The 25,664-nt window shown below is 40.3% G+C and overlaps 1 protein-coding gene across 4 annotated transcripts in view; it reads left to right on the forward strand.

Moving 5' to 3' along the window:
- Positions 1-474: 474 nt before the first annotated feature.
- The window catches only part of LOC6537279 (disintegrin and metalloproteinase domain-containing protein 12), a 33,008-nt gene continuing 7,818 nt past the window's right edge, over positions 475-25,664 (forward strand). The window contains exons 1-2 of one of the 4 annotated variants that reach the window (XM_039376809.1): positions 475-1,305; positions 14,342-14,425. In XM_039376809.1, coding sequence (XP_039232743.1) covers positions 1,185-1,305; positions 14,342-14,425 — 205 coding nt within the window. In that variant the 5' untranslated portion in view covers positions 475-1,184. The remainder of the gene's footprint in view (positions 1,306-14,341; positions 14,426-25,664) is intronic. The other 3 variants (XM_039376811.1, XM_039376810.1, XM_002097801.3) reach the window with 3 other exon arrangements.

Below are 25,664 nucleotides of genomic sequence, written 5' to 3' on the forward strand. Positions count from 1 at the left end.
TTATTATTTTGCCAAAAAGTTGGTGGGATGCGATTATTTCAAAACTTCGGTTATTCTGTCGAACATCCAAAGTTGTTTACTCATTTAAATGTCTTCTATTAAAGGTTGCGATAATTTGGTGATATACAAGTTAAGTCTAATAAGATAGCACATATGTCTTTGTCGGAACAAAACTCAACGAAATAGAGTTAATCAGTACTGTTTTAAATGAGAAATATATGAAAATAATTTAAATATGAAAAGTATTTCGATGTACAACGATTTAAATATCGCGCCAGAATTCGATAGCGATAAATCAGCGTGCACACTACCCATCTCTAAGGGCACCCTAAGTTATCGATGTTAGATATCGGTTTAGCACGGACACCACCCTTACTTAGCAAGTACACCCTCCTTGAACCCGATAGTATTTCGTTTGGTATTTAGCGGTGCGACACGACTGGCCACACTGAAAACACGTATAATCACACATATGCAGAAACTCGATTCAAAACAAAATCGGCCACCGAACGGTGATGTCGCGTTCGCTTGCTGCTCTGACTTTTTCGCGTGCGTGTGTGCTTGTGCATTTCGGAGAGTGTGTGTGTGTGAAGCGATTGTGTCAAAAGTAAATTGAATTAAAGCCCCCGAAAATAAATGCAAAACTGGCAGCAATTTAATAGTGCCCATTGCCGCATAAATGCCAATATAATAATTTCAAAGATTGCTGGTGAATTGCAAGAGTAACGCCTCGCAGCTTAGAAAATTCCAATAGGAATAAGAGGAGAGTGAGAGTGCGAGAGAGAGGGGCTCGAAGAGCGAGAGGTAGCCAGCAGCAGATAGCAAAACAGAACACAAAAGCCGTTATATTAGTAGTAGCTAAATCAGCTTGTGTTTGTTTTTGTTCGCAGTTTGCGCGCGTGATATTGTTGTTGTTCTTTAATAGCAGCATTACTTTTTTCGCGAATGGTGCAAGAGAGTTTTAAAAAATCGCCATCCTGCTTGAAATAATACCCCTCCGCACAACAACACAACAACCCAAATCACAAAGATGCTGCAGGAAATGTGATGTCACCACATTGGCCCCGCGGCAACAACAAACTTCACTATCGCCAGCAAAAAAAGCAAATATCGCCCTGCATCGACAACAACCACAGCAGCAACAGCAACGACAACAACATAGGCTATATAGCAACGATCTGAAAATGTTGCACTTGCATTTGTTTCTGCTACCGCTGCTGCTGCTCAACACATGCTTGCAACAACACATTCTGCAGCCGGCGGAAGCGACGGCGTTCCATCAGTCGGAAGGAGAAAAGCCAAAAGGTGAGTTCCCGGAAAAGTTGGGAAAATCAAATCCATCCCCCTGTCGGTTCCCACTGGTCTACAGGTGGATTTGAACGGGAAAGAAATTTGTTTACTATTTTCATTTTTGTTCGGTTACCATGGTTACTAGTGCAAGACTTCTCACACTTTATGAAATACAATATTAAAAAGTATGAACTAGAGAAATTAAAATATATAGGTTACCAAATAGTTAACTGTGGTATTTCCTAAAAATGCTAGTTCTTCATAAGGTAGATAGATACAGATACATTTATATCTGCATATATCTGTACAATTTTCCCTATTCCTAGCTGAATCTTTCATTTTAAAACTATTTCCTAACTTGTAATCGGTAACTAGTTTGAGTAAAACCTACTTCAATAAACATTCTTTGTCTCTCTTAAATCGAGTTTGTTGTCTAATCAAGTTCAGCGCACCAATACAGTGGTTTATTAGGCCCGCAAATAATAAGTTAAATAGTCAAAATAGATAACCATTTATGCAAGTGTTAGTGCCAGAAATTAAATGAGGATATAAGTTAGATACACTATCAGTTCTGAGTCATTATGTTATTGAGTGAGTTACTTCCAAATAGAAGCACATGAACCATATAACAACTATGTATTTTGTAATAGCATAGAACAAATATTAATATGCAATTATTCATTAGCACTTGTTTGCTTACTTATTGTTCGTAATTCGATCTGATTCAACGTGCGTACCAATTCATAATTCATAATATTTTGGTTTAATTGTTGTAAATTCATTCTTATTCATGAAAGGACTCACCCTTCAGCATTTAATAATAAAGTGATTCAAAGGAACTTCCCGTAAATACAAATGATTCATAGGATTAGGAATATTTATTTGAAGTTTTTGCAAACTGTCCTCGACCACTGTGCCCACTTTTAGTTACCCGACCAAAACCCCTTTACCCCTTTTGTGTCATTTGTTAAACTCTCGCGCATCTGAACAACCTTGAAAAACCAGCTTCTATTTTGTTGATTTTGTCGCTGGTCAGGCTACTTCCACCTCCACCAGCTTGGTAGTTGCAGGGCCCCCGGATTGCGACAGACTCGAATGTATAGACGTATGTATAGATAGGTAGATAGATGTAGACCCGCCCAAATGGCCGCCCCAAAGCCCTGTGGGCCACTTGCCACTTGCCACTCGGCTATCTTGGTTATGGAGTGGCTTTCGCTTTGTTTTGCCCATTTGCGATGAGTGCCATCTGTGGGGTGTTTGGCTATTGGCAGGTTGGGCATTTTGCATTTAGCATTTAGCTTATCTGAGTGTCGCTTTTATCAAAATCTCACGTAGTTTGCAGATAGAAAGGCGCCTCTAGGGCAGCACTCTCCATGCTAATTCACTGATTGCCTTCACTCACGTACCATTTAATTTAGCAACTCAAATGATTCGTTTGGCCCTTGCCCGCACACAAAAGAAAAAAGTGAAAAACTCCAAAAGGTAAAAAAATCGATTTTAAATGCACTGCAATGCTTTACTTTTACTCTCTTTGTGAAAGATTTAACTGTCAGGCAAAAACTTTCTTCTTCGGCTTTTTCCCTTTGCTCCATGAAAAAAGCCCCTTTGTGGGTCACAATTTTGTGGGTACCAACACACATCTTGAGCTGTTGAATCTTTTTTCGCGTCCGAGTGTATTCACTTTTTACATGTACAATTCATTGTCATCATGAATTCTGGTCCCAAAAGGTCAGCGCCTTAAGCGCACAATCGAATGCGAACTGGAACCTCCATATTCTTCTGGCCAACACTTCTTTTGGCAACTCGTTTCTTGTTCGCGGTTAGGCTGTTGCCATTGTTCGATCTGTATAGTTGTTGCCAACTGCTGGCGTTTTCTTAACCATTTTTATGTCATTTGCGCAATTATATGGCAACCGAACAGCCGGCAACCTCCGAAATGGCCGAAAGTAAGTGGTTCGGTGAGGTAAGACTCGTTACTCAAAAGTGAGTAGGAGGTTCACTAGATAATTATCAAAAAATATAATTAGGTGGTTTTAAGTTTGAGCAACATAATATTCCTTTTTTTTTTTTAGCTTTTAACTACTATGTTCATACATATACTTTTATATAAAGCAAAGTATTTATTTGAATTTTCTTTCTAAAAACCTATTTTTTACTAGTTTCTTCTTTGTATCCGCAATTATACGTAGTCCGTTTTGTTAAAATAATTGGACTTAATTAGTATATTTCCTGTGCTCTTACTTGTTTTTGTAAGCATTTCCCATGCTGAAATATATTCTTGAGACATCGGGAGACACGCCTCTCAAGCAGATAGTCTTGTTTGCTTTCTTTATCGCGCCCTTTGTTTGCCCAAGTTGAACAACTTGGCATTATCATTATCACGAGTTAAAGGCAAGACAGCAGGATCATTAATATGCGACATTGAGGAGGCCTTAAATGGGCTTGGCTTGGAGCGTGGGAGCCAGTTAGACTTGGCCATAATCATTAAGTTGCATTAAAATGCAACTGTCGAGTGGCTTCTACCTTCGCAAGTGGGCTTCTAACTATGCGGTAACTCAAGTGGTCAACAAGCCGATCGCCATCAGCATCGCAACGATCGTCTTAATTGAGGCTCAACTCAATTTACAGACTGGCTTCTTCTTCCAGCTCTTGACTGGTCACCAAGCTGCTCTTGATTGAGTCAGGTCAAAAGAATTTAAATGGAAAGAGCTTCTCCGATATTCTTCACCAATTCTCTGATTCCCGGATTCTCTAGTTCTCTAGTTCTCTGGCTCTTGGCTCTTGAATCGCTACGGAAGCCTATGAGCATGCATACATTAGTGGTCTTTCTCCTGGTCTAAGACTTTGAATTGAACGACATTTGCATAAATTGCGTCGCCTCGTAGAACGTGTTTAGAGAGCTTGACAAAGGGGTATTTAGACTCCAGGAAATCTACTTTACTTAGAACCCAACCTGGAGCGGAGGACACCCCGCAGCAATTAAGAAATAATAGACGAATGGGGAAAACTGTCAATACATCAAGTAGTTGAAAAGTGGGACAAGGAAATGCCATGAAAACAAATCATTCTTCAACCGAAGATAGAATTTGCATAAAAACGTTTTTTCCATTATCGTATAAATCGTTAGTTACCAGAAGATGAAATTTGTATAAGCAGATTTTTTCTTTTATTTGATAGAAATATTTTAAGGGTTCTTTTCGCAATACTTTGGTTCAATATTCAACATCAATTTAGCTGTCTTTGTTTCCAGCAAACTGCAATAATAACTTTTGTATCTAAGCGAATTTTGGCCCCCATTATACGAAGCATAGAAATCGATAGAAATGGATTTGCCTTGAATTGAGTGGGTCATTACTATATAATTGCGGCAGAATGAAGACACGTGTGCCGTGGCGGGCTCGCTGATTCACTTTTGACCTGGCCACGTGCCTGGGATTCCCCTCGATTATCAGCACTGAGTGAGTGAGTGAGTGAATGAGTGAGGGGTTGCATCCCCGAGTGGGTTGCGTGTGTGACCAATGCAGTGCGGAGATTAAGCCTAAATTAAAGCTAGTTTAATTGCACCACAAGAACAAGGGGTGCAGGGAGGGGATACGCTTTGTATTTACCACTCTTCTGGCAAGAACTGAAACAAAGTGTTCTGTGAGGGCAACTCATGTTATTTATGACTCTATTTCCCTAACTTAACCAACTTAGGGTGAGTTTGGCAGACAACCCCGGAAAGTGGGAAATGCGGCTTTGGCATTAGTCATTCAGTGGGAGAGTTGGTAAGAGCAGTCATAGTCACAATCACAATCACAATTCCAATTACAATCACATTCCCGTTGGCACCCTGTACAGTGAGGCAACGCAGGAATGCCCCAAGAAAGCACTTGAACAACTTTGTTTATGCCAACAGCCAAAGGAAATCACGTTTGTTTGCAGCAGCAGCAGCAGCAGCAATTTCCTCTAAACAGGCAGCCAAACAAATAACAAAGAAATGCCTGCCGTGGGAGATGAAATGCAGTGCACTTACACTGAGCGAAATACATGGGATATATATTTGCATGCTTATATGTTACAAACAAGGTGGGTGTTAAATACATATTTTATGATTTTGATTACAAGTACTAACATTTTTTTCGAGTGCATTCAGTCAGGCATCAATTGTGGCTGGTGTTATTGTTGTTGTGCAATGCCAATGCAACGCTTGATTGGGAATTGGAAGGGGATGTGGATGGGAAGGGTGGCTGTAATGGAAAGCAGGGGGCAAGGCTGAGGTGACGAGGAGCTGGCCAAGGTAAGCCCCTCGATGATTAATCAAAATAAAAGAACTGAGCAGAGCTGAGCTGAGTTGAGCTGAGCGGTTCAGAGAACAGTGAAAGGCCAAAAGCAATCAAGTGAATAAATAATCATAAAAACGGAGGACAAACCGAGCTTGGGATGGAATCTTTCCTTAATGGAAAATAGCACTCTGCAGCTCACTCGGTTTCGTTTCGATTCGTTCTGTTTCGGTTTAGGTTTTGGTTAATTTATGCATAGAGATATTGGCATTTACTGCTGTTGTTGTTGTTGCTGTGCACTGACTAGCATCAGTAATGGGATGCGACAAGAAAAACAACAACAACAACAACAAAAGCGGCGGTGGCGGCGAATATTCGCAACGGAAATGCGACAACACGCTAGAGTGAATCCGGGAACAAGCTGGGAGTCTACACTGCAAGAAAAAACAAATGAAGTCCTCTAAAATTGCGTAAAAAAGATTCCCAAAGGAAGTGGACACTTTTTTCCACTATCACTATCCAAGTGAATAAATACTTAACAGGTATTGGTTTCCAAGTACGATGGTTACAGAATGAAATTCATATGAACTATTTTTTTAAATTCTCAGTATATATCGTTATATTCTATAGTAGTAGTAACATTATTAAGTATTTACATATTTATTATAATATTTAATATTATTTATATTTACATATTATTTTTTTCATTTTAGTTTGAAAACTACTGAATAATGTTATTATTTTGACTATTTACCTAAAACCTCGTATTTAATATATAAATTCATAAACACCCCCATTTCGCGCAGTGCAGTTTCAACCTCTTCCTGGTTATGGTCAGTGAGCTGGGCACGGATTCGAATTTGGGTTCGTTTCGTGCCTGGGCAGTTGCTAATTTACCTTTATTGTGACTCACTGCGAACTTTTCGACTGTTGCAGTTCGGCTGTATTTGCAAATTGCACTTTTCGCAGTCCAACGCACTGCGAATCACTCATGCACATCAGGCTGTCTCTGTTTCTTTTGGCAGCCCCTCTCTTTCTCGCATTGCGTAGGTGTGTTCTGCTTGTTTTTTGATAGCTAAACCGACTGGGAAAATGTTCGGTGACATCCTCTGGAAATGATGACGTAGCTGCTTTCTGGGGTCGATGAACTTTAAGAACACCCGATTTCTGTTTACGCTCTCGTTTTTTTTTTTACAAAAGTTTGTGGAAGTTTTGGTTAACACAGCTTTGTTGCTACGCACTGTAATTACATTTTTATTTGTTTGCTTAGGGGTCTGTTTGTTTTTGGGAGCTTCGCACTATTATAAATTACTTCACAAAAGCTTTGTAGGTCATACAGAACTGGATTTTACAGAGGTGTTAGAACTGAGTTTATGTGATAAAAACATTCGTTGAGAAGTGTTTATCTCAACTCATATATGTATATACTTAAAAGTTCTAACTTTTCTTTGTATATTTTCAACAATATATAACACTTCCCAACCTTTTTTTTTTTTATTAATCTTACAATATTTAATGCTACAATAAACGATTGCAAATAATTCATCAGCGGATTCTCTGATTCATATTAAAGTCAATGAACTGAAAGCCGAGTAATTTCACTTCTGTTCCGTTAAAATTGTGTTAGGTCAAGAAAAATGATGTCACATTATGTGGCGACTATGCTAATCGCCTGAGGTAAACCTCAAAAAGCGATGCAGCCACTATTAGAGCCTCTTGTAAACAAAGCATACAAAAAATAGAGGAACAACTAAACCAAAATCTTCGACCCATAAACACCGAAAAGGAAAACAGCGCCATTCGCCAGCTAATTGAATTAACATGCCGGCGCTAATATTTTGTGGGCTCTCTTCTCCGTCGATTTTATTTTTATCTCGTGAAATTTCGTGTGTTGTTCGACTGCCGCGTTACACATTTTCCTCGGAGGCTGGATGCATCTTTTATTTTGTTTCATTTCGATTCATTTTACACTGCGGAATCGGAGTGGTTCTCCTCGATTTATCGAAGAGCGATAAGCAGATGGCTGAGCTACTTGTGTACTACTATACTGCATATTGGGAGCGGAGCCAACGAACCATAAAGTACACTCGACGGTCAAGGGTTTGGGGCATGGTGATGGGAATGGGTATGGGGATTACGGGAAGGCATCTCCACGAGAAGAGCTCGCCAGACAAAGCACAAAGATTAGAGCAACAGCTCTTCTCCTCCAGCTGAGTGGATGCCATTGTTCGAGGGCGTTAATTAATAATTATGAAAAAAACAAAAGGAAATAAAAACGATGATGAAGACAGAATAAGTAAGGCACGAATAAGTAAGCCATGCAAAGCTGCTTTATATCTAAAAACTGGGCAATACAATAAATTCAAATCAAATGTTGCTTGCGTCTTTAAATTATGACTTACAAATTGGGACTTGCCAAAACTTCGCTAGCTTTAGATTGGTATATCCGTTTCCGCTTATGAAATTTCCGCTTCTATTATCTGTGTTCTATGATTCGCAACCGCAAAATGTAGTCATCCATGCTCGTCATTTAAATAATTAGAAATCATTTGGTGCAATAATGAATATGCGCTCGCAATGTTTTTAATGTCTCGAGTGCTCGGAGAGTCACAAGTAATTGCTATAACTGGTTACCTAACCTCCGTTTGCACTTGGCACGTGCTGGCTTTCTTCCTTTTGTCGGCCACTCATTAACTGACATTAGTTAATTGCGGCTGGGAAATAGCAAACCGAAAGTTAGTCACATCTGCTATCTGAGTACCATATAATCGGGTGTAATTTTCCCAGCAATTCTTGCAATAAAACTTGATTTTATTAAAGCTCCCTTCAACACAATGTATCCGCCGGATGTGCATACGTAGCTGGCACTGCATGTACGCACATATCTGCTACTTACAACGCACTTGGCGAGCTGATAAAACACTATTTAACTTTAAGGGAGCTTATTTATATAAATTATTCTCGTAGATTTATGGCATTAGGGTCGATTACTTTTAAGTGTTCGGCCTGGAAAACGATGAGTGTTTGATGCTAGGGAAAGTCGATTGTTGTTTCTGGTCTATTAAGCAGCAAAATGGAGAGCCCATCTTCCGTACTTTGCTCGCAATATTAAATAATAAGATTGTATTAAGAAAACCCCAAAAAGCCCTTCAAACATTTAACCTTAACTCTGAAATGAAATGTGCTTATATGGGCTGCATATACTCCTTACAACTGAAACTAATGTGTATTTGTTTATGGGAAAAGTAACTCTTGTATTAATCTAGTTATTCCTATTGCATATAACTCATCTCTACGAGGACAACCTTGGCATTTCCACTCCTTTAATAATTCCACTCCTGACTGTGCATTGTATCCTTCCCACACTGCGCCAAAACAATCGCAATTGCACATGACTCATTTGAGTTACCACTTACACAATGAACACCTTGAGCACGCCACCCTATTGTGGCTAACCCCACTAACTTAGATACTTTTCAAGCTTTCATGAAGACAGCAAGTGCACGTGCACTTAGTCAGCTGGCTGACTCACCGATTTGGGTGTCCGATTTGGGACGCACTGTTTTGTTGTTCAGCATTATTCGTTTACATATACGATATACAATGTATGTTATTTAATGGCTCGTAGGCTACTGACATTCGATTGGTCGCGCTGGCAATTAATGCCGGATTACGTAAAGTGCCAATTACGCGTTGCAATTTCATCAACTTCTCGTGGAGCGTGGCCAAAAGTATGTAGAGCGTGTCGATGTGTCCACTGCTAAGACTTCTGCCTGATCCGCTCCAATTTCCTGCCCCCATCGCTCCACATTCGCGAACTGCATCGCATCGATTCCTCCTCCGACTGGCCTGCATTCGTCGATAACGAATAACGAATAACGAATGACAAACAAAAATATGCCACCACGACAAGCTGTCTCGGCCCCTCTTTTTGAGTGTACATATTGCTGGAACTCTGAGGAGCCTCCTGGCTGCTCGGATTGTTTGTTATTCCTTGCATAATTGCTGACGGGAAATTTTGGTTAGCTCGGCAGATTGTCAATTCGATTGGCAGTTGGCAAAGCAGAGCAAATAGTGCAAACAGTGCACCTCAATGTTTGTCCATCCAGCTCACTGTAGGCTTGTCGTCATATGTTTCGCATTTAACAAATGCTTGCATTATGTACAAATTTGCAGTAGCTATCCAAATGTCATAAAAATTGCAAGTCCCAAATCAAATTAAACAATCTATTTTCTTGTGAGAAGTTAAATACGGGAGAATGGTATTGTAAATAAGTAAACTCATTTCTTTCTACTTATCAACATTAATCGAAATCCTTTTAAATGATTAAAATGCTGCCCATCAACTAGCTCTAAATATGAATCATAAATTCCAATTGAATGTAGAGTTGAATCACGTTAGTCATATCATTAGCAATAAAATGTTTCTGCTATGATTCTGTCTTACTAAGTGCATATCTCTACAAAACTATCTTTAATCGTGCATCTTGAAGATACCAAAACCAGAACTGTAAATTGAAGCTGTAAATGTTAGCCTCTCGCTTGGTATGTAGAGCGAGCTTCCTGCCTTGCCAGGCGAGCCTAGTAAATAGACTTAATTTGATCAAATTCCCCCACTGCGATAATCGCTTTAATTACACTCTAGAACAAGGCATCGGTAGCACGAAGCAAAAGTATCTAAGAAATGCGTGCGGTAGCGGTGGCAAATGAATGCAAATGGCGAGCTGTTGACAAATCAAGCCTCGACTGACGGCTACAATTGAGCGCCGCATGAAATCTAATAAACAGCATCAGAAAATTGCTCAACTCAATTGGGTCAACGAGGTGACTGGAGGGAGGGAGGGCGGTAGGTCTTCTTTTCTCTTGACCCCCCGGAGGGCGGCGGGTTCATTGACAAAGACTCATCGGAGTAAATCATTTGCCAAGTGTATCTCAATCTGTATCTGTATCTATACCTCATCTCATTCATAGGGCCGAGTGTGTCTCATCTTCTCATTAGCATGACAGCGAATGTGGCGATTCGTAGAACTGGCTGATGAATCATTTACGCTATAATTGTGGCAAAAAAAGAATAACGCATTACAGGCCAAACTGGTCAGTCCAGTCCACGAAAGAAAAATATATTTATAAGATGCTTTTATACGAAGATATGAGTATATATTTTCGCACAGGCGCCAGCGTCTCAAGTGATCGTGTATGTTCCCTACTCTTTTGGCGGGATTAATTGGGCACAGAGCAATAAGTTTAACCCAATTAGCTTCAATTACTTTTCCGAAAACCAACATATGTAGATACATCTGTATGCACGACCCTCGGCCCAGTCATCGCATCATCTGTACAGGGCACTTCCGTCTCTGGAAAGGTTTATGGTCATGCAATTTTCAATAGATCTTTGAAAGAGTTGGGGTTTTTCACTCGTCATGCTTCTTGGACGGACCGCTTTCATCGGCCATCAGCGAAAAGAAAGTTTCATTGATTTTGTAGTTTACAATTTTACTTCATTTTTCTTGCCTACTATATGTGCTTAGATTTCACTTTTATGATTTGTCTACTTTGGCTCAGAAATTGCCTAATTGTTGTAGGTTTTTTTCTGTGCGCGGAAATTACATTTCATGTTTGGATATTGAGACATTATTTTTTTGGACACTGACCGCCCTTGATTGTTGGGTTTCTCTTTGAATTGGAGCTCCAAGTGGAGTCTGCTGTCTTTGGCATTGGTTAACCCAACTTAACCTTCATGTGAAGGCTCCTCTCGACTTTATTGCTGCAATCTACGCCCTCTGTCGCAGTTCTGAGTATTTCTCTGCGAACTGATAAGAACTATGTTAGTAAAGAGTTTATGCATTCAAATACATTTAATATATCGACTTAGTGTGCACATATTTCCTTGAAATGGAAAACTGTTGACATTTCAAAGTGGCTTGCATATAAGTCCCCAAACAGCCCAACTTTCCTCAATATTTAATGCATTTTAAAATCCATTTTGAGCCGCAACATCTGGCATTGCAGTTGTGCGTCCTTCTCACTGCCAAATGCTCCTCTTGGTGTAGTTCTAGGAACTGTAGATGCCACTGGATATTTATTTCCATGCGGGTCCTGCCCTTTTTCCCTGCGCCCGCAATTAATTTCCAGCCAGATTCTTTGTTATTGATTGTGTCAAAACAAAAACAAGAAACTTGTACGTCCTTAAGGGGTGTTAATTTATGCGTCCTTCGATTATCCCACTGGCACAGCCACTTGGCCAGCGATAAGAGCAAACCAAACGGATACGAGATGCAAGTTTATCATCTCGCAGGTATGTGCATATATAGATACATTTACTGTGAGTTTCTCGAGCCCAGATCAAATTTGCTTTCGGCTGCACGACGCTCGTCGTGTTCTAAGCCTTTAATGAGTGTCCTTGGGCGATGGTGAGGCACTGGGGGCAGCATGGGTTGCACGTCCGTGACACATGCCCCACATGCCCCACACGACCCATTGTTCTTGTTCTTGTACTTGTACTTGTTCTGCATCTAGTGAATTTTTCTCTACATTTTTGTATTTCGTTGTTGCCGCTATCGACGTTGCAGGAATGGCAGCATTTCACTGGTGAAGGGGACGTGAAATTTGCATATAAGCGAGTTGGTTCAAGGTGTGTTTCACTCGGAAAAGTGGGTGGGGATATATTTTAGTTTGCAAGTGTTTTCATTTGAGGCATTCCCAGCTTTTATTCGTTGCATTAAACACAAGCTTGCAGCACTTACGCCCGCCGTTTTTATTACATTTTCTGCCAAACGAATTCCCTCTTTTGCATTTGGTGTTTTCTTTTTTTATGTTTTTTACGTTTTATTTCTGTGTCGCGCTTTTAATTTATTACATTTCCTGTGGGAGGCTGCAGACGCCTGCCTTTTCGTTCGCTTAAGCTTGCTCTTTAATTAATGTGCCGCCTTGGAGTCCTTCAATCCTTCACTCCTTCACTGCCTCAGTTTGTTAATTAAAGCAAACGCATTGCTGTAATTAGCAATTATATGGCCATCGTCAGCGAAACAGGACAGATCCGGCATTTCTTTTGTGCAGCTCCTGTTTTGTGATGATGGACTTCATTGAACCATCCGCAGTCACGGCAATTATAGTTGGACGCCAACTTTCGCATTTTCAAAGCAAAGAGTATACAAAAAGAAGTAAACTACATATATATAAAAGAGCAAAACAATTAAATTCGTTCAGTGAACCCGTTCCAAGTGCCTTTTGTGGAGCTGCCGGCTGGCCGCCCAACCGGATAAACTCTAATGGAACGAGATGCCCAAACTCATGCTTTGATGGAGAAAACCAAATAAAAATTAAAAAAATGCCAGGCTAACCACCATCATGACAATTAATTGGCAACATATTTGGCCAAAAGTTGCTTTTCCTATAACCACTCAACGAACCTGAATGCGAAATTGGTTTGCCGACCATATGGGTGTGAATAAAGTTCAAATTTCTCAGGTTTTCAGCTGCCTTCTCATAAAAGTTTGCCAAACTCATAAGACAATTTGATTTGTTCAACATATTTATTTATCTGTCTAAGAGTGTGCAACACAATGGATACCAAATTGGATTCGTATTTTGCACAACACAACTCTTTTCTATACATAGCTACTTTATGGGTTTTGAAAACAAAAATAAACATAGTACAGATGCAAAATGCTGTCTTCCTTTTGTTTCATTGAAAAAGTGGTCGAGTTTGGATGCAGCTTGTGTAGATCCAATTTTTCCCTTTCAACGCGAAAAATAAATAACATCATTAAAATAAATTTGCTTTCATTTTTTTGGGCACGCTCTTTTTTCTTTCATTAAAAAACTTGTTGACTTTTTCAATTTCGGCAGGGGGTAAACAAGAGTGTGTATCTCACTTGCAGCCCTGTATCTGTATCTCTAAAATATATATTCCCCATACTCGTATATTCATGTATTTTCACAAAATTTCTGCTGCTGCTGCTTCTGTTGATTTTGTTGTTTTGTTGCTGTTCGCCAAGTTAATTGGCAACATTTTGCACTTTACATCGGAGACCGCAAAACTCAAGTTAACCAAGCGAACGACCTTGAAAAGTTGTCTGCTGTCGGTGGGCAGCAAAGTTGGGTGGGGCAGCCGGGGGGTGAAAATGGCAAATGTGAAACCCACGGACCGCCCAAACTCGACTCGAAAAATGTTCACCCGAAACCATTTTTCCGCTATGCGATAAATGATATCGATTTCACTTGAGGCTCGGCAACAACAAGTTGTGCGCTTTAATTGCTGTTGTGACAAGAAACCGAGGCTGCACTGAAAACAAAAAAGCAGTAGGAAACTTGTTAAAGTTGGGAACTTAAGCTGCTCTTAAACTATAGCTCTTTAAGCACTCGAACTAATTGTAAGAATAAGAAATAAGCAAATTGGAGGAATATTTATTACCTTTTTAATATATGTAAAATATTATATATGTATAAAATGGATATGTGTACTTCTCTGTCCATAAACTAAACGCAACCCATTAGAAGTGAACTTGTTTCTCTCACATCTGAGCACCAAAATCATGTAAGACAAAGAGAGCGCTCTCGACTCGTTTGATTTATTTGAAACGCGTGTGCGTTTCGATTTTGACGGATCTTGGGAAAGTTGTAGCCCCACGATCTCTGTAGATGTCTGCAGATGGATTGTCGCGGCGCCGCACAATAAGTGGTTATTAATCATGATGGTCGACACTGAGAATAAGTGCGTCTCGCCTCTGTAGTTAATCCTTTGCCGCAATGCTAAGTTAATAATAATTTCTTTCTTTGTTCTTTTGCAGGTAAGCCATCGCGTGGCACTGCACTTCCTGCATCTGAAGTTACCGACCCTATTCGCAGTAGTTGTGACTCACCCGCAACAGATGGTAATCGCCTCTTTAAGTTGCCCCTTGGCTTTAGTCTGATATTTATTTTTAGCCAGGCATTATTTTCTTTGCAAATTTAATGGGGAATGAGAGCTAGGAACACACCCCAATTATAATCTTAGACTAAACAAACTACAATCCTTATCAAAAATATAATGAGTGGCTCGGCCTGAGTAGATACTAAAAGTACTCTTAACTTTTCAAGAAATTATAGCTTTACATTACTAGTTAGCATTAATGGATTGGTATATATAAAATATATTAAAAACTGCATGAACCAAAGATTTAATGGCTTATTAAATTTACGCTTCTGAAACCAACTTGGCTACGAGGATAGCGTATCTGAGATGGCCAAAATGATGATAGCAAATGGCTTTGTGGCCTGAATTGAGTCTTCATCAGCATAATCATTGTTTGCTGTTGTCTTTACTTTTTCTGGCTGCCAGTTGTTCTTGCATTTCTGTCCGTCATTTCGCATTATAGCCTTTTGTTTTGGCCAAACAGCTGTTAGTCATGGCATATGGTTTTTATTTATTTTTTCTGCTGCCTCGTTCCTCTTTCATAGGCCAAATCCACCTACATTTGTTAAATTCTCGTCGATTTCGTATTTACGATTCGGGGTTTACCCGTTTTTACCGTTTGCATAAATCTTATCTTGAGTGAGTGCCAAAAAAAGCCAAATAAAGCAACTTTGACAGCAGAAAAATCGATAAGCTAGTTTGGTAGTTATGTACGCATATATGAATCTATATAATGTACATGATGTACAAACATATATGACAGACATTTGCGAAATTTTCTTCAATTCAGTCAATGTTGTTGGCCATCGAACTTTTAGTCGGAAGACTTTTTATGCGGAAAAGTTCAGCCTTGTGGTAAAGTTTACAAGTTCGTTGACTTTATCTGTTATGCACTTAGTCGAAGAAACTCTGAATATGCCTTGAATAATGTGGAATTAGCCGAATGAGTATTGTTAGGCATTCTAAACTTGTTCAAACTTTATAGGAATAATATATCAGGACAACCATTTATGTCCTGCATGCTTGTAATTTATGCAACATTTCTTATTTTTGATTGCGTAAGAAATCGTAAGGTTGCTGTTTCTGCCAACCAAATGTCATAAAGGCCACCAAAACGGCCAGTTCTGAAACCAAAAATGGTCAAGGCTAAGACTTGAGTTAATGGCCCAAAGTCGTTGGCTAAATTTTAATGAACTGGAAATATTTGACACATTGCTAGCGCCGAAAATGGAATGACATGCTCACTCGTGGCCAAAACATATAATTTTATATGCTAAAGCATTTTTTTTTTCTATTTTTGCCTGTGAAAGTTTTTCCTGCAAAACGAAAATGGCGTGAAAGAAAAATGCGCCACTGTTTGTTTGCTTAGTTTTCAGAAAAGTTTGGCACATAACCTGCCATTTTGCCAAGGTTTTTGGTTGCGGATGTGACCCAGTTTTAGGTGAGCCTGTGGAAAACTAATGATAATTACTCCCGGTTGAAACCAAGTAGCCATAAACGAATGAGTAATGAAACCATGGAAAACATGAAAGTGCCGAGCCGAGAGACCAGCATTATGAGTCAAAAGGATAGAATCCTTAGAAACATTGATCCACAGGACAATGGTTAAGTTCTCAATGCAATTCGCAATGTGCAACCGGACGGACACGCCCACAAAAACCTGACCAGCCGCCCACTTTCTTGTGTTTTGTGCGCCTTCTTTCTTCCGCTTTTTATGCAAACAATTTCTTGTTCCCAGCAAACCAGCCCGCAAACAAAGGGAATTCCGTGGAATCCGGGTGCGTTGCTCAAGGATCATTGACCACATAAAAATCCGTTATGGCCACAGTTGAAAAAGAAGAAGCGAAATGAAAGGAAGCGTCTTGTCCCATGCATTTCATTTCCTTTTTTGGCCCGGTCCAAATGCGAGCTGCAATTGGAAGTGCTGGCTGGCTGGCTGGCAATCAGCAGAAGTAGCCAGCCAAGTTCTTTTACACATACTACATACAGTTGGCCAGCACTCCTACAATGTAATGGCCATGGCTGGGAGCATTGCATTCCTAAAATGGCCAGCACAGAACGATGTTTATGTGCCATTTTCTCTCCTCGCATTGTGCGTAAAGTTGGTGCTAAAAATGAAGATAAAAATGAAAGAAAACTGAATAAAAAGTTACAGAAAGAGAGAAAACCGCATATGTACATATACAGATGGTAGAACAATAAATGCAGGGAAATACCAAAAAAAAGGAAAAACAAGCAAAATCTATTTGTTAAAATGTTCTTACAATGCAAAAATATGAAAACAAATAGTTTTCCGCTAAAACACACCCTAGCTTCATTCACTTGAATGAAATACATACTCTGCTCAATGGGCTTATTTGTTTACCTGCTAATGATGGACTCGATAAATAAGTTCACTTTATTGGCTCTTTGTAAACAAAGCAAAATGTTCCCAAGACTTTAAAATGTAGCTGAATCTTTGAATTATCCGCTCGGTGGCTGTCATTGAGCTTGGCGCCAGCTGATATAAATCAAACTGCTGACCATTGTTGTTTTGCATTAAAAAAGTGTATGTACTTGTATATATACTTGTACAATGCACTGACGAAACAGCGCAATTGAGATTTATTTTACTCTGTCAGTCGGTCAGCAACATCATCATGATCATCAGCTGCTGCCTTGTCGTCATAATGTTGTCATAAAAAGTTGCTAAAGATTTTAGTCAATCACTTTATTTCCTGTATACTCAACCCAACGACAGCTGTAAATATTGTAAATCTGACATTTTGCATATACTATAGTACATATATTGCTTTATAAAAAATATAAATAATAGAGATAAGAATCGCAACCTGCGATGGGATAAATCAAACGAGACAAAGAGTTGCAACCAGGAAGCAAAGTGATCGGGCACAATGTGTTATGACATCTGTTCATTTTATTTTATTAGTTTCTTTCTTGAAACAAAAAACAAAAAATGTACAATATTATTTAAAAATCGGTAATCCAAATACTTTAGAAATGCCTTGAAGACACCAGTTGAGAGCAAAAACCCGTACAACTGTTGACTTAGTATCAATTTCCAATTACGGCAAACTTGTAATCGACTTGTTGACCTTTTGTCCACCGCTTAATTGCCGCCCATTTCTCCGCACTTTTACGACTTAACAGTGGGTGATATCTGCGCCATAAACCAAGTTGCATTTCCCCCCTCGCTCTTTGTTGCTCCTTTGGCCGTTGGTTGTGATAGTGTTGGCCTTATCAGCGGGAATGACCCACACCTGCGATGGGTTTGTTGGCTGCTTTACTACGAGTCGCGCATTAAAGTCGGGTATAGTCTGGTATAGAACAACACAGTTGACAATTTTAATGCTTAAACAAACTGTGCGCAGAGATAAGGAAACTCCAGAGAATAAGAATAAGCTGTTGGGCTAGGGAGTGGATTTGAGGGTATGGCAAATATTGGAATCCTTTGCCAAATAACCAAAGTGAGTAGGCAGGAATGTCGATCCTGACAGGATGCCTGATCCTGATGAGAATCAACCACAGCGGGTGTGAAAACTCACGGATTAGCCAAAGGTGTTGTCTACCTGCAATTGCTTTGAATGGGCCCTTGGACATACACTGTCGCAAATAGTTGAATATACCTTTTTTACTGCTGCACAACTTCCAGTATTTTCCTGGAAAAACGATTATTTATTTTAAGTGCAAGATGCATTGCCATGCAGATAAACAAATGCTCCTTTCAAGTTAATTGGCACCGTCTTTTGGCCAAGTGCATATTGTTCACTTGTCACTTTCGCTGTGGGCCTTTCCGTAGATCCTCCTAAGCAGCAGCAGGTGGCGTGCTGGGCAAGTCAAGGAAGGTATTCTCGAGCCGTGGGAGGTCCTCACCTTCGCAGACACTTGCCAAATCTCTGGAAAATTGTGAAAAATGCCACCTGGGTGCTTGTGTTTGTGTGCTAAATGCCACCCGCCATCGCTCAGGGTGTTAATTGCCCAAGTCCTTGACCTTGGTCCCAGCTGCAGCGCAACTTAGAAGTCCACGGATGAAATGGAGGGCAGGATGGAAGAATGGAAGTCCTTGTCATTGAAGTGTGTCGAAGCGAAGGTTCCACCACCGCCCGTTGTTCCGCACTCGAAATCATTTGCTTTGTTCTATTAGATTTTGCACAGATTCCGTGCTGACCTGGCCGAAATGGATCTGACCACCCGTCAGGCTATTGTTTGACCCCGAGCCATGGAGAAAGGCAGATGGCAGGTGCAGCAAAGACTTATGATATTTATCTAAATCGCCAACGGACGCACAGATGCCTCCATGAATTTGCACAATACAGAATGTACAGAATATACAGAATGCAGATTAATGCAGTGAGCTGCGTTTATTTGTCTATTGTTGTGGAATTTTCACCTAGGCAGTTTTCCGCTTGGCAAGAAAATGTGAAAAGCCGAGAGTGCAACTGATTTAGGCCAGTGATGTGCAGAAATAATTGGCTTTATATAGATTGACAGGCCTCAACGTTGATGGGAAAATGAAAACGAAACTCAATGAAAAGGTAGCCACACATCATCAGAACCGAGAATCAGAATCGGAATTTTATTTCCAGTTACAAAGTCCAATGGTATTGAATATTGCATTCAGAAATATGCAAATAATAATACAATCACTTATATAATTATTCATTTTGTTACAAAATGCTGTACTTGTACTTGTATCTTGTAATTTACAGAACTACAAATTTGCACGTTTTCGCCAATAATGCCAAGCGCACATCTCAAATTTTCAAGCACTCATGCATTTGTTGATATTGGGCTTTTCTAATCCAATCAAACTCAAATTTGTTGGCACCGCGACACGACAGCTTCTTTTAACCCACTGAACGTTTGGCGGCACAGTGGCGTACATAAAAATAGGGTCACGGCTGTGCAGCCGACATCTTTAGTGCTTCCTTCGGCCTGTCAGCAAGTACGTAGCTATTGATTTATACAAATGGCTGCATTGAGAGTATAATTTATGCACAACGCCAGTCGAATCCTGTAGGCAATTAATTTCCGCCAAAGGAGGGGGAAAACCAAATAAAAAAACAGGAAAAAGAATAAAGAAACAAACTGCATCGAAAGTGCAACAAAAATAACGCAGACATACAGCTGGGGCCTCCGAGATTATTTATAGAAAGTAGACTCAAAAAAGTTCCTCGGGGAGTCTTTAGATTTCCTATGCAGATGTCTTCATCGATGTCGCGATGGTTTTATGGCTTTCTAATGAAGGAATCTTGGTCCTAAGCCAGCATAATCAAGTTGAGATCTCCTCGCGGACTGACAGGTGGCCGATGCTCAACTGGACCACACAGATTTCCAAAAAAAAAAATAAAAGAACACGAAACTGAAAGTCATGGGGATGATGGGCAAGCGAAGAGCCCCACCTTTGTTTAAATTGATCGGATGCGGGATCTACCTGTCTGGCGCCTTATTTCCCTCTTATGTCTCCCCCATTTTTACCTAAATCCGACAGCGGACATGTCGAGATCGAGAATCCTTCTACTTCATTTGCCTGAGTGCAGCTCAGACGAGACGAGACCAAACCAAGCCAGGCCAAGCCCACTTCTGCCTTCTCCGGCGATTGTCAGTTGCTCAAGTGCTTTCACGCCCCGGAATGAAAAGCCCGGCAATGGGCTATGGGATATGGAATAAAATGTAAAACCAACTCGAACAAAGCGGCTTTTGTGGCCTGTTCTGGCTCGAACTGCCACTGCCCCCCATCGCGGTTACCAGCTCCATTGTCCTTTTCCTGAGCCGCGCGCACTCAAGTTACAATTTGATTTCTGATTCCGTTTCCTCGACTCCTTGACTTTACCCACCCAGTCGTGTCTGCAGTTGGTTGTTTTCATTTCATTTGGTTTCGTGCCCGGGCTAAAGTTTTATTTATACTCAAGTGCCTGGCGAGGGGATCTGGGGATGCAGTTTGTAGTGTGGAGTGTAGAGTGTGTGGGGCGAGGGCAGCTTATAAATAATTCAGAAGGTGCCCTCATACATGCCAAAGGCGCAGGAACTAGCTACAGTCCACGTCCAGGCAGCCGCGAATTGAACTTTGACAGGATCCATGTGTGCTTATAAATTATGCTAAAATCAGCGTGGGAGTTAGGCCAAAATAAGAGTATACACTCTACTATATGTATAAAATGTACTTATATTACAAATTTATAAAAAGTATGCATAAGTACATAAAGTGGTTGCTCTTCGAAAACCCTTAATACAATGTTGTTTCTCGTTGAATAGAAGTAAACGCTGGTTCTGAAAACAGGTTTTCTCATATTTCAAATACAATTTATTCCTCGAAGAAATATGAAGAGGAAGCCGACTGTCTGGGTTATGTCTCGATGGAAGGCTCACCTGCACTGAAATCCATCAGGTGAGACGTGAGAAAAATGCAAAGATCTTGCTATTAGATGCTCAAGAAACTACTAAAGCAATTGGCATGAAACAAAGTTGAAGACTTCACTAATCCCAGCTCATTTAAAGCTGATGGTGTGACAGTGAGGAGGTGCCAGTACATCCATATGGAACCCGAATCACCGATGCTTATCTCCCATTTAGGGGCTTTCGGTGTTGCGCATGCGCATTTTTTGCGTTTAACCCAGATTCAGGCGATGTTCGTGTTTGTGTTCGATGTTGGCTTTCAGATTGCGTGGCTTGTTGCATTTGTTGACTGGGCACAGAATTTTGCGGCCTTTTGTCAGTTGGAAATGGAGGTGAAAGGCGTTTGGCGGGCTACCGTTTTCAGCGGCGAAGAGAGATTTGCTTTCGGATTTGGCCCATTTGGTAGATGGGTGTATAAACGATGATTCGCACTCATAATGTGCTGCTCAGTAGGTGGCTGATGGCTTAATTGTCTCATTAAGATTTTGAGCCAAAGATATACCAACCAGCAGCAAACTTTTGTCTTAGGAAAGAAAAGGAAGCAAGTAAGTGCTGTTGGTAGTGATCAAAAATCACTGCGTTGCTAACTTCTGACTGAAATGTAAGGGTATTGTGATATCAACATTACGCCTTTGCATTTTTAATATCAATATCATTATAAAAACTTTTAATGCTCTCATCTATTTTATTTCATTTCATTACTTTTTTATGTCACTTGAATCGTTGCTTCCTCTGATTTGTACATCAAAGATATAAACGAAATGCTTTATAGTTCCCAAACTCATAAACATGTCAATAAAATACACATGAATAATTTAAATTTCCTTCTTAAAAGTTTTCTTTAAACACGCTTTCATTGATGCCACGGCTAAATGTGTTTTTTTTTTTCAATTTAGAACCCCCTTTTTAGGAGCCAAACAATTTAATTAAATTGTGATGAGTGTGTGTGTGTGCGTGTCGTCTTGCCTGCAATTGAATTTGTTTCTTTCTATTTGTCGGGGAGTTTGTTTTGAATTTCTACAACATTTAATTTCGTTTGTGCACCAAAAAACAATTGCATTTTCTTTTATTATTCAATTACACTTCAGGCGGGGCAGTAAACGCATTTTTGTTTTCGTTGGGGGATAGAGTGAAAAACGTACGTATGCATTTCCCATTTGTATTCGGCTGCAGTTCACAGCCCAAAAATCGAAGTCAAGTCCCCAAATCCGTATCTCCAATACCCAATCCCAAATACTCACTACCCAAACCCCAGTCGACGTCATCGTCTCCTCGCCTTGTTTATCAATTAGCCACACATTCGATTCGATTCGGTTCGATTTTTGTGTTGGTAGCCATGCCTCTTTGCCTTCGCCTTTCGAAGTGGAAATCGCCGCCCACATCGGCCACGCCCCTCCCTGACTGCACTAATCTGTTTATGGCAGCGAGATTCTATTAATATTTTTATTTTTTTTTCATTTCATTTTTGGGGGCCCCGCTAAAGTGTTGGAAGTTTTACGATGGCATCCCAGGGAACTTTGCCCAAATTGAGTTTGGCATATCTTCTCGGGGGCCCCCGGCAGTCATAATTTATAATATTTATTTGCCTCGGGCTATAATTGAAGAATTGAAGAATGCAATGGGCCAACGGCCACTTGAGAAGGTTTCACATTTTTCATCATTCAAATGGTTAGAAATGAAAATGCTTTTCATTTTCGTTCCTCCCAAATTCCGTTCGATTCGAAATTCAATGTGAAGTTCACTGTAAAAACTAAAGGCTTCATCCATTCCATTTATCCATTCATTTCATATTTTGTATGCTTTTTTATGGCACGCCAGCAGTTATTAATAAATTTATTTTTTTGTAGCCTCCGTTGATTGTTATATGGCGATGGGCGACGAGTTAGGAGATTGAGAGTAAGGGCGACAGGACGGGCACATATTTATTTATTAACCCCGCCCATCGCTGCTATTTTCCCCCTTTTGGGGGTTGACAAGTGACAAATGCAGAGAAGATATAAAATTAAATGTGTGAGCCCAATTCAAAATCAGTTTCAAGCCTGCGGGCTTTCTCTGCATTTTTCCCCCCTCGGTGGGAGAATCAAACCAACCAATACACACAGATTTTGGCCCAAAAATATCCAACCGAAACATCCTTACAACATCCTTACCCAGCATCCTTACCTCATCATCCATCGGCATATATGTGACACATCAAAGTACGCGACGACATGAGTTCGTCAAAAAAAATAAAAACAAAGGAAAGCATCGGCATCGGGTTGTAATTTGTTCCTCATTTTAGCCGGCGGAATCCATCATCACTCGATTCATGACCCGTGCGATGATTGACGGATGAACTGAACGGTCGGGTTTACCCTCGCTTAGGAACCCTTATGTTCCTGCCATATGTTTGCCGCGGGCTCAAGACTGCGACTTGACTTGACTCGCAGTGTGTGATAATTTACCAGTTGTGCACTGGCAGAAAATACACCTAATGCTGGAGTGTACATAAAAACTTTTGTTTCAGAAAATAAGAAATTAAAATCTGTACAACAGGCTATCTGAATTATGCAAAAATGGTTTCCAAGTGGAGTCAATAGAATAGCTTGTTTGTAAAATAGTATTTCACATTTCTCCAAGTGCAGTGTCTCTGAACTGATCCGCCAGCCGAGAGCTATCTATGCGTGGGTGCTTCTGTTGTGTTCCAGTTTTAATGAGTTTCCACTCGACGGAGTGTTGCAGGACGAGAGTCCTTGAGTCCTTGAGGCGCCTCCTGGCGCCATTTGCCCAACAATCTGGTGCCAAGTCGATGTGTTGTCCTAAATTCTCGGATTGCCAGCAGACATGCATTCTTGCGCATTCTGCTGCATTCATGTGCATCCTTATCGCATTCGTTTTGGCAGCTGCTTATCAGCTGAGAAACCCGACACCCACTTGTAGATACTTTTACAGCTCGAAGAAAGTCGAACTGCCGCAAAAAGGCAGTTAGCCCATATCCACATCCACGTCCACATGAGCCGGAAAAACTTATTGATGCATAGAAGGGGCCTGGCCAAACTACTCATTAGTCATTTGAGCCAATCAATCACTCAAGTTTACTTTGGGTTAATTGTTTTCCGTAAACAATAAGCCCGAAATACCACCAAGCTCCCCCGTTTCCATATGGCGATACATCTAGCAGATGCCTGAGGAAGGGATACATTTGGGTCAAAGGCAGTTTTCATTAGTCTGGCAGTCATTAGTTCTGTTTTATGATGTCTCACCCATTAAGTAGTCTCAGCACCCACCCATTTGCCGGTCACACCCCAGGAAATTAAATTCCACACACTCAGATTTTCTCAGAATTCCATTTGGACTTCAATTTGCACGTAAAATATTCAGATAATCAAATACCTTCGATTCATATGTGCAAATATTGTGCCTAATGGCACATCTGAAATTATACTTAATCCGTTTATTAAAAAAAAGACTTCATTCCACTTTGTTTTATATTCTAACGCGTGCGATCCATCAATCAATCAGCTATATATAGAATGGTGAACCTTAATGTCCATGAATTTTCAACTTTTTCGGAAGCTTTCACCCCATAAATTGTGTCTCCTTAAAAGGCCCCCTATCATTTTGTTATTTATAATCTCTTCCAAATGGGTTAAAGCCAATATATTGTTGGCTACTTATTAGGTGAATACTTTCGTTCTTCGTTCTTTTAGAAATTCTGTTCATTTCAACTAAACCAACAGAATATGAACTTCAAATTGTAGTTTTTGTCTTTCAATCTATAGATCATTTTCTTTGTTGACCCCCACTGATTTTAGCAAATCAAAAGTGTGCGAATAAGGAAAACTATTTCCCACTACTACACAGGCCATAAACAATCTGCTAAATAATGTATTTGTATTTATAAACCACTCTCAATAACTTGGCAGCCTCTTCATGATTTTGCGTTAAACGTCGGACGTGGTAAAAATAAAAACAGCGAATTCTGTTTTTTTCTTCTCTCCCCAGTTGGTACTTTCTGAATTTTGTGACGCGTTGCGTCGTGTAAAACAAAAACCTCTGACGCGTGTGACATTTGGCGCTGGAAAGTGAGTTTTGAGCATGAAAAAAAGGGGCGAAGTGACTTTGCAGCAGCTGAAAAATTGAAGAGTTCTTCTGGGGGGGAGAAAGAAGAAAGAAGCGGGGTAACTTGGTCTGCTCGGTTTATTGTTTTCTCGTGTTGGCCTCAGGACTCGAGTGATTATGCTTATGGGGTCTGCGTGTCCAATTTTCAACTTGTACAAACTTGTGCACCATGATGGGGAAAAACTACGAGTATGGAACTGCTAATTAAAAGTTCTTCGATGTAAAAACTTGGAAGATTCCTTTTTAGATGCACTACACTTGCTCGCATTCTGGAAGTGATGATTTTAACTAGTCGAAAGTTGTTTGTACAAAGTTTAGATGTCTGTTAAAATCACTTCATGATTTACATATATGTTTTTTGGTGTGTTATTCATAGCAATTGCTATTAGGCTGACCGCGACTGTGTTTCGCCCTGCATGCAATTGCTAAGCGTATCTGTGTATCTGTATCTGCGAGATACATACCAGGGTTGTCAGACATCGGCGCTGTCTGCCGGCTTGCATTAATTAGACGTGTTTCTGTGCTTGTCCAAAAGTCTGGCCCGTATCTACTATATATATTATTATTTATGAACTTGCTAATTTTAGCACTGCCCCTGGCCTGAATGAACTAAAGGCCCAAGAGCAAGATGACTGATGCTCGTCGTCGTCATCGTCGTCTTATCAGAGTATCTCAACATGGCCGGCAACATGCTAAATGATTATCAGAGCAGCGCATTCGCT

The sequence above is a fragment of the Drosophila yakuba genome, chromosome 3R, assembly GCF_016746365.2.
Source record: "Drosophila yakuba strain Tai18E2 chromosome 3R, Prin_Dyak_Tai18E2_2.1, whole genome shotgun sequence".
In the NCBI taxonomy this organism is placed as follows: Eukaryota; Metazoa; Arthropoda; class Insecta; order Diptera; family Drosophilidae; genus Drosophila; species Drosophila yakuba.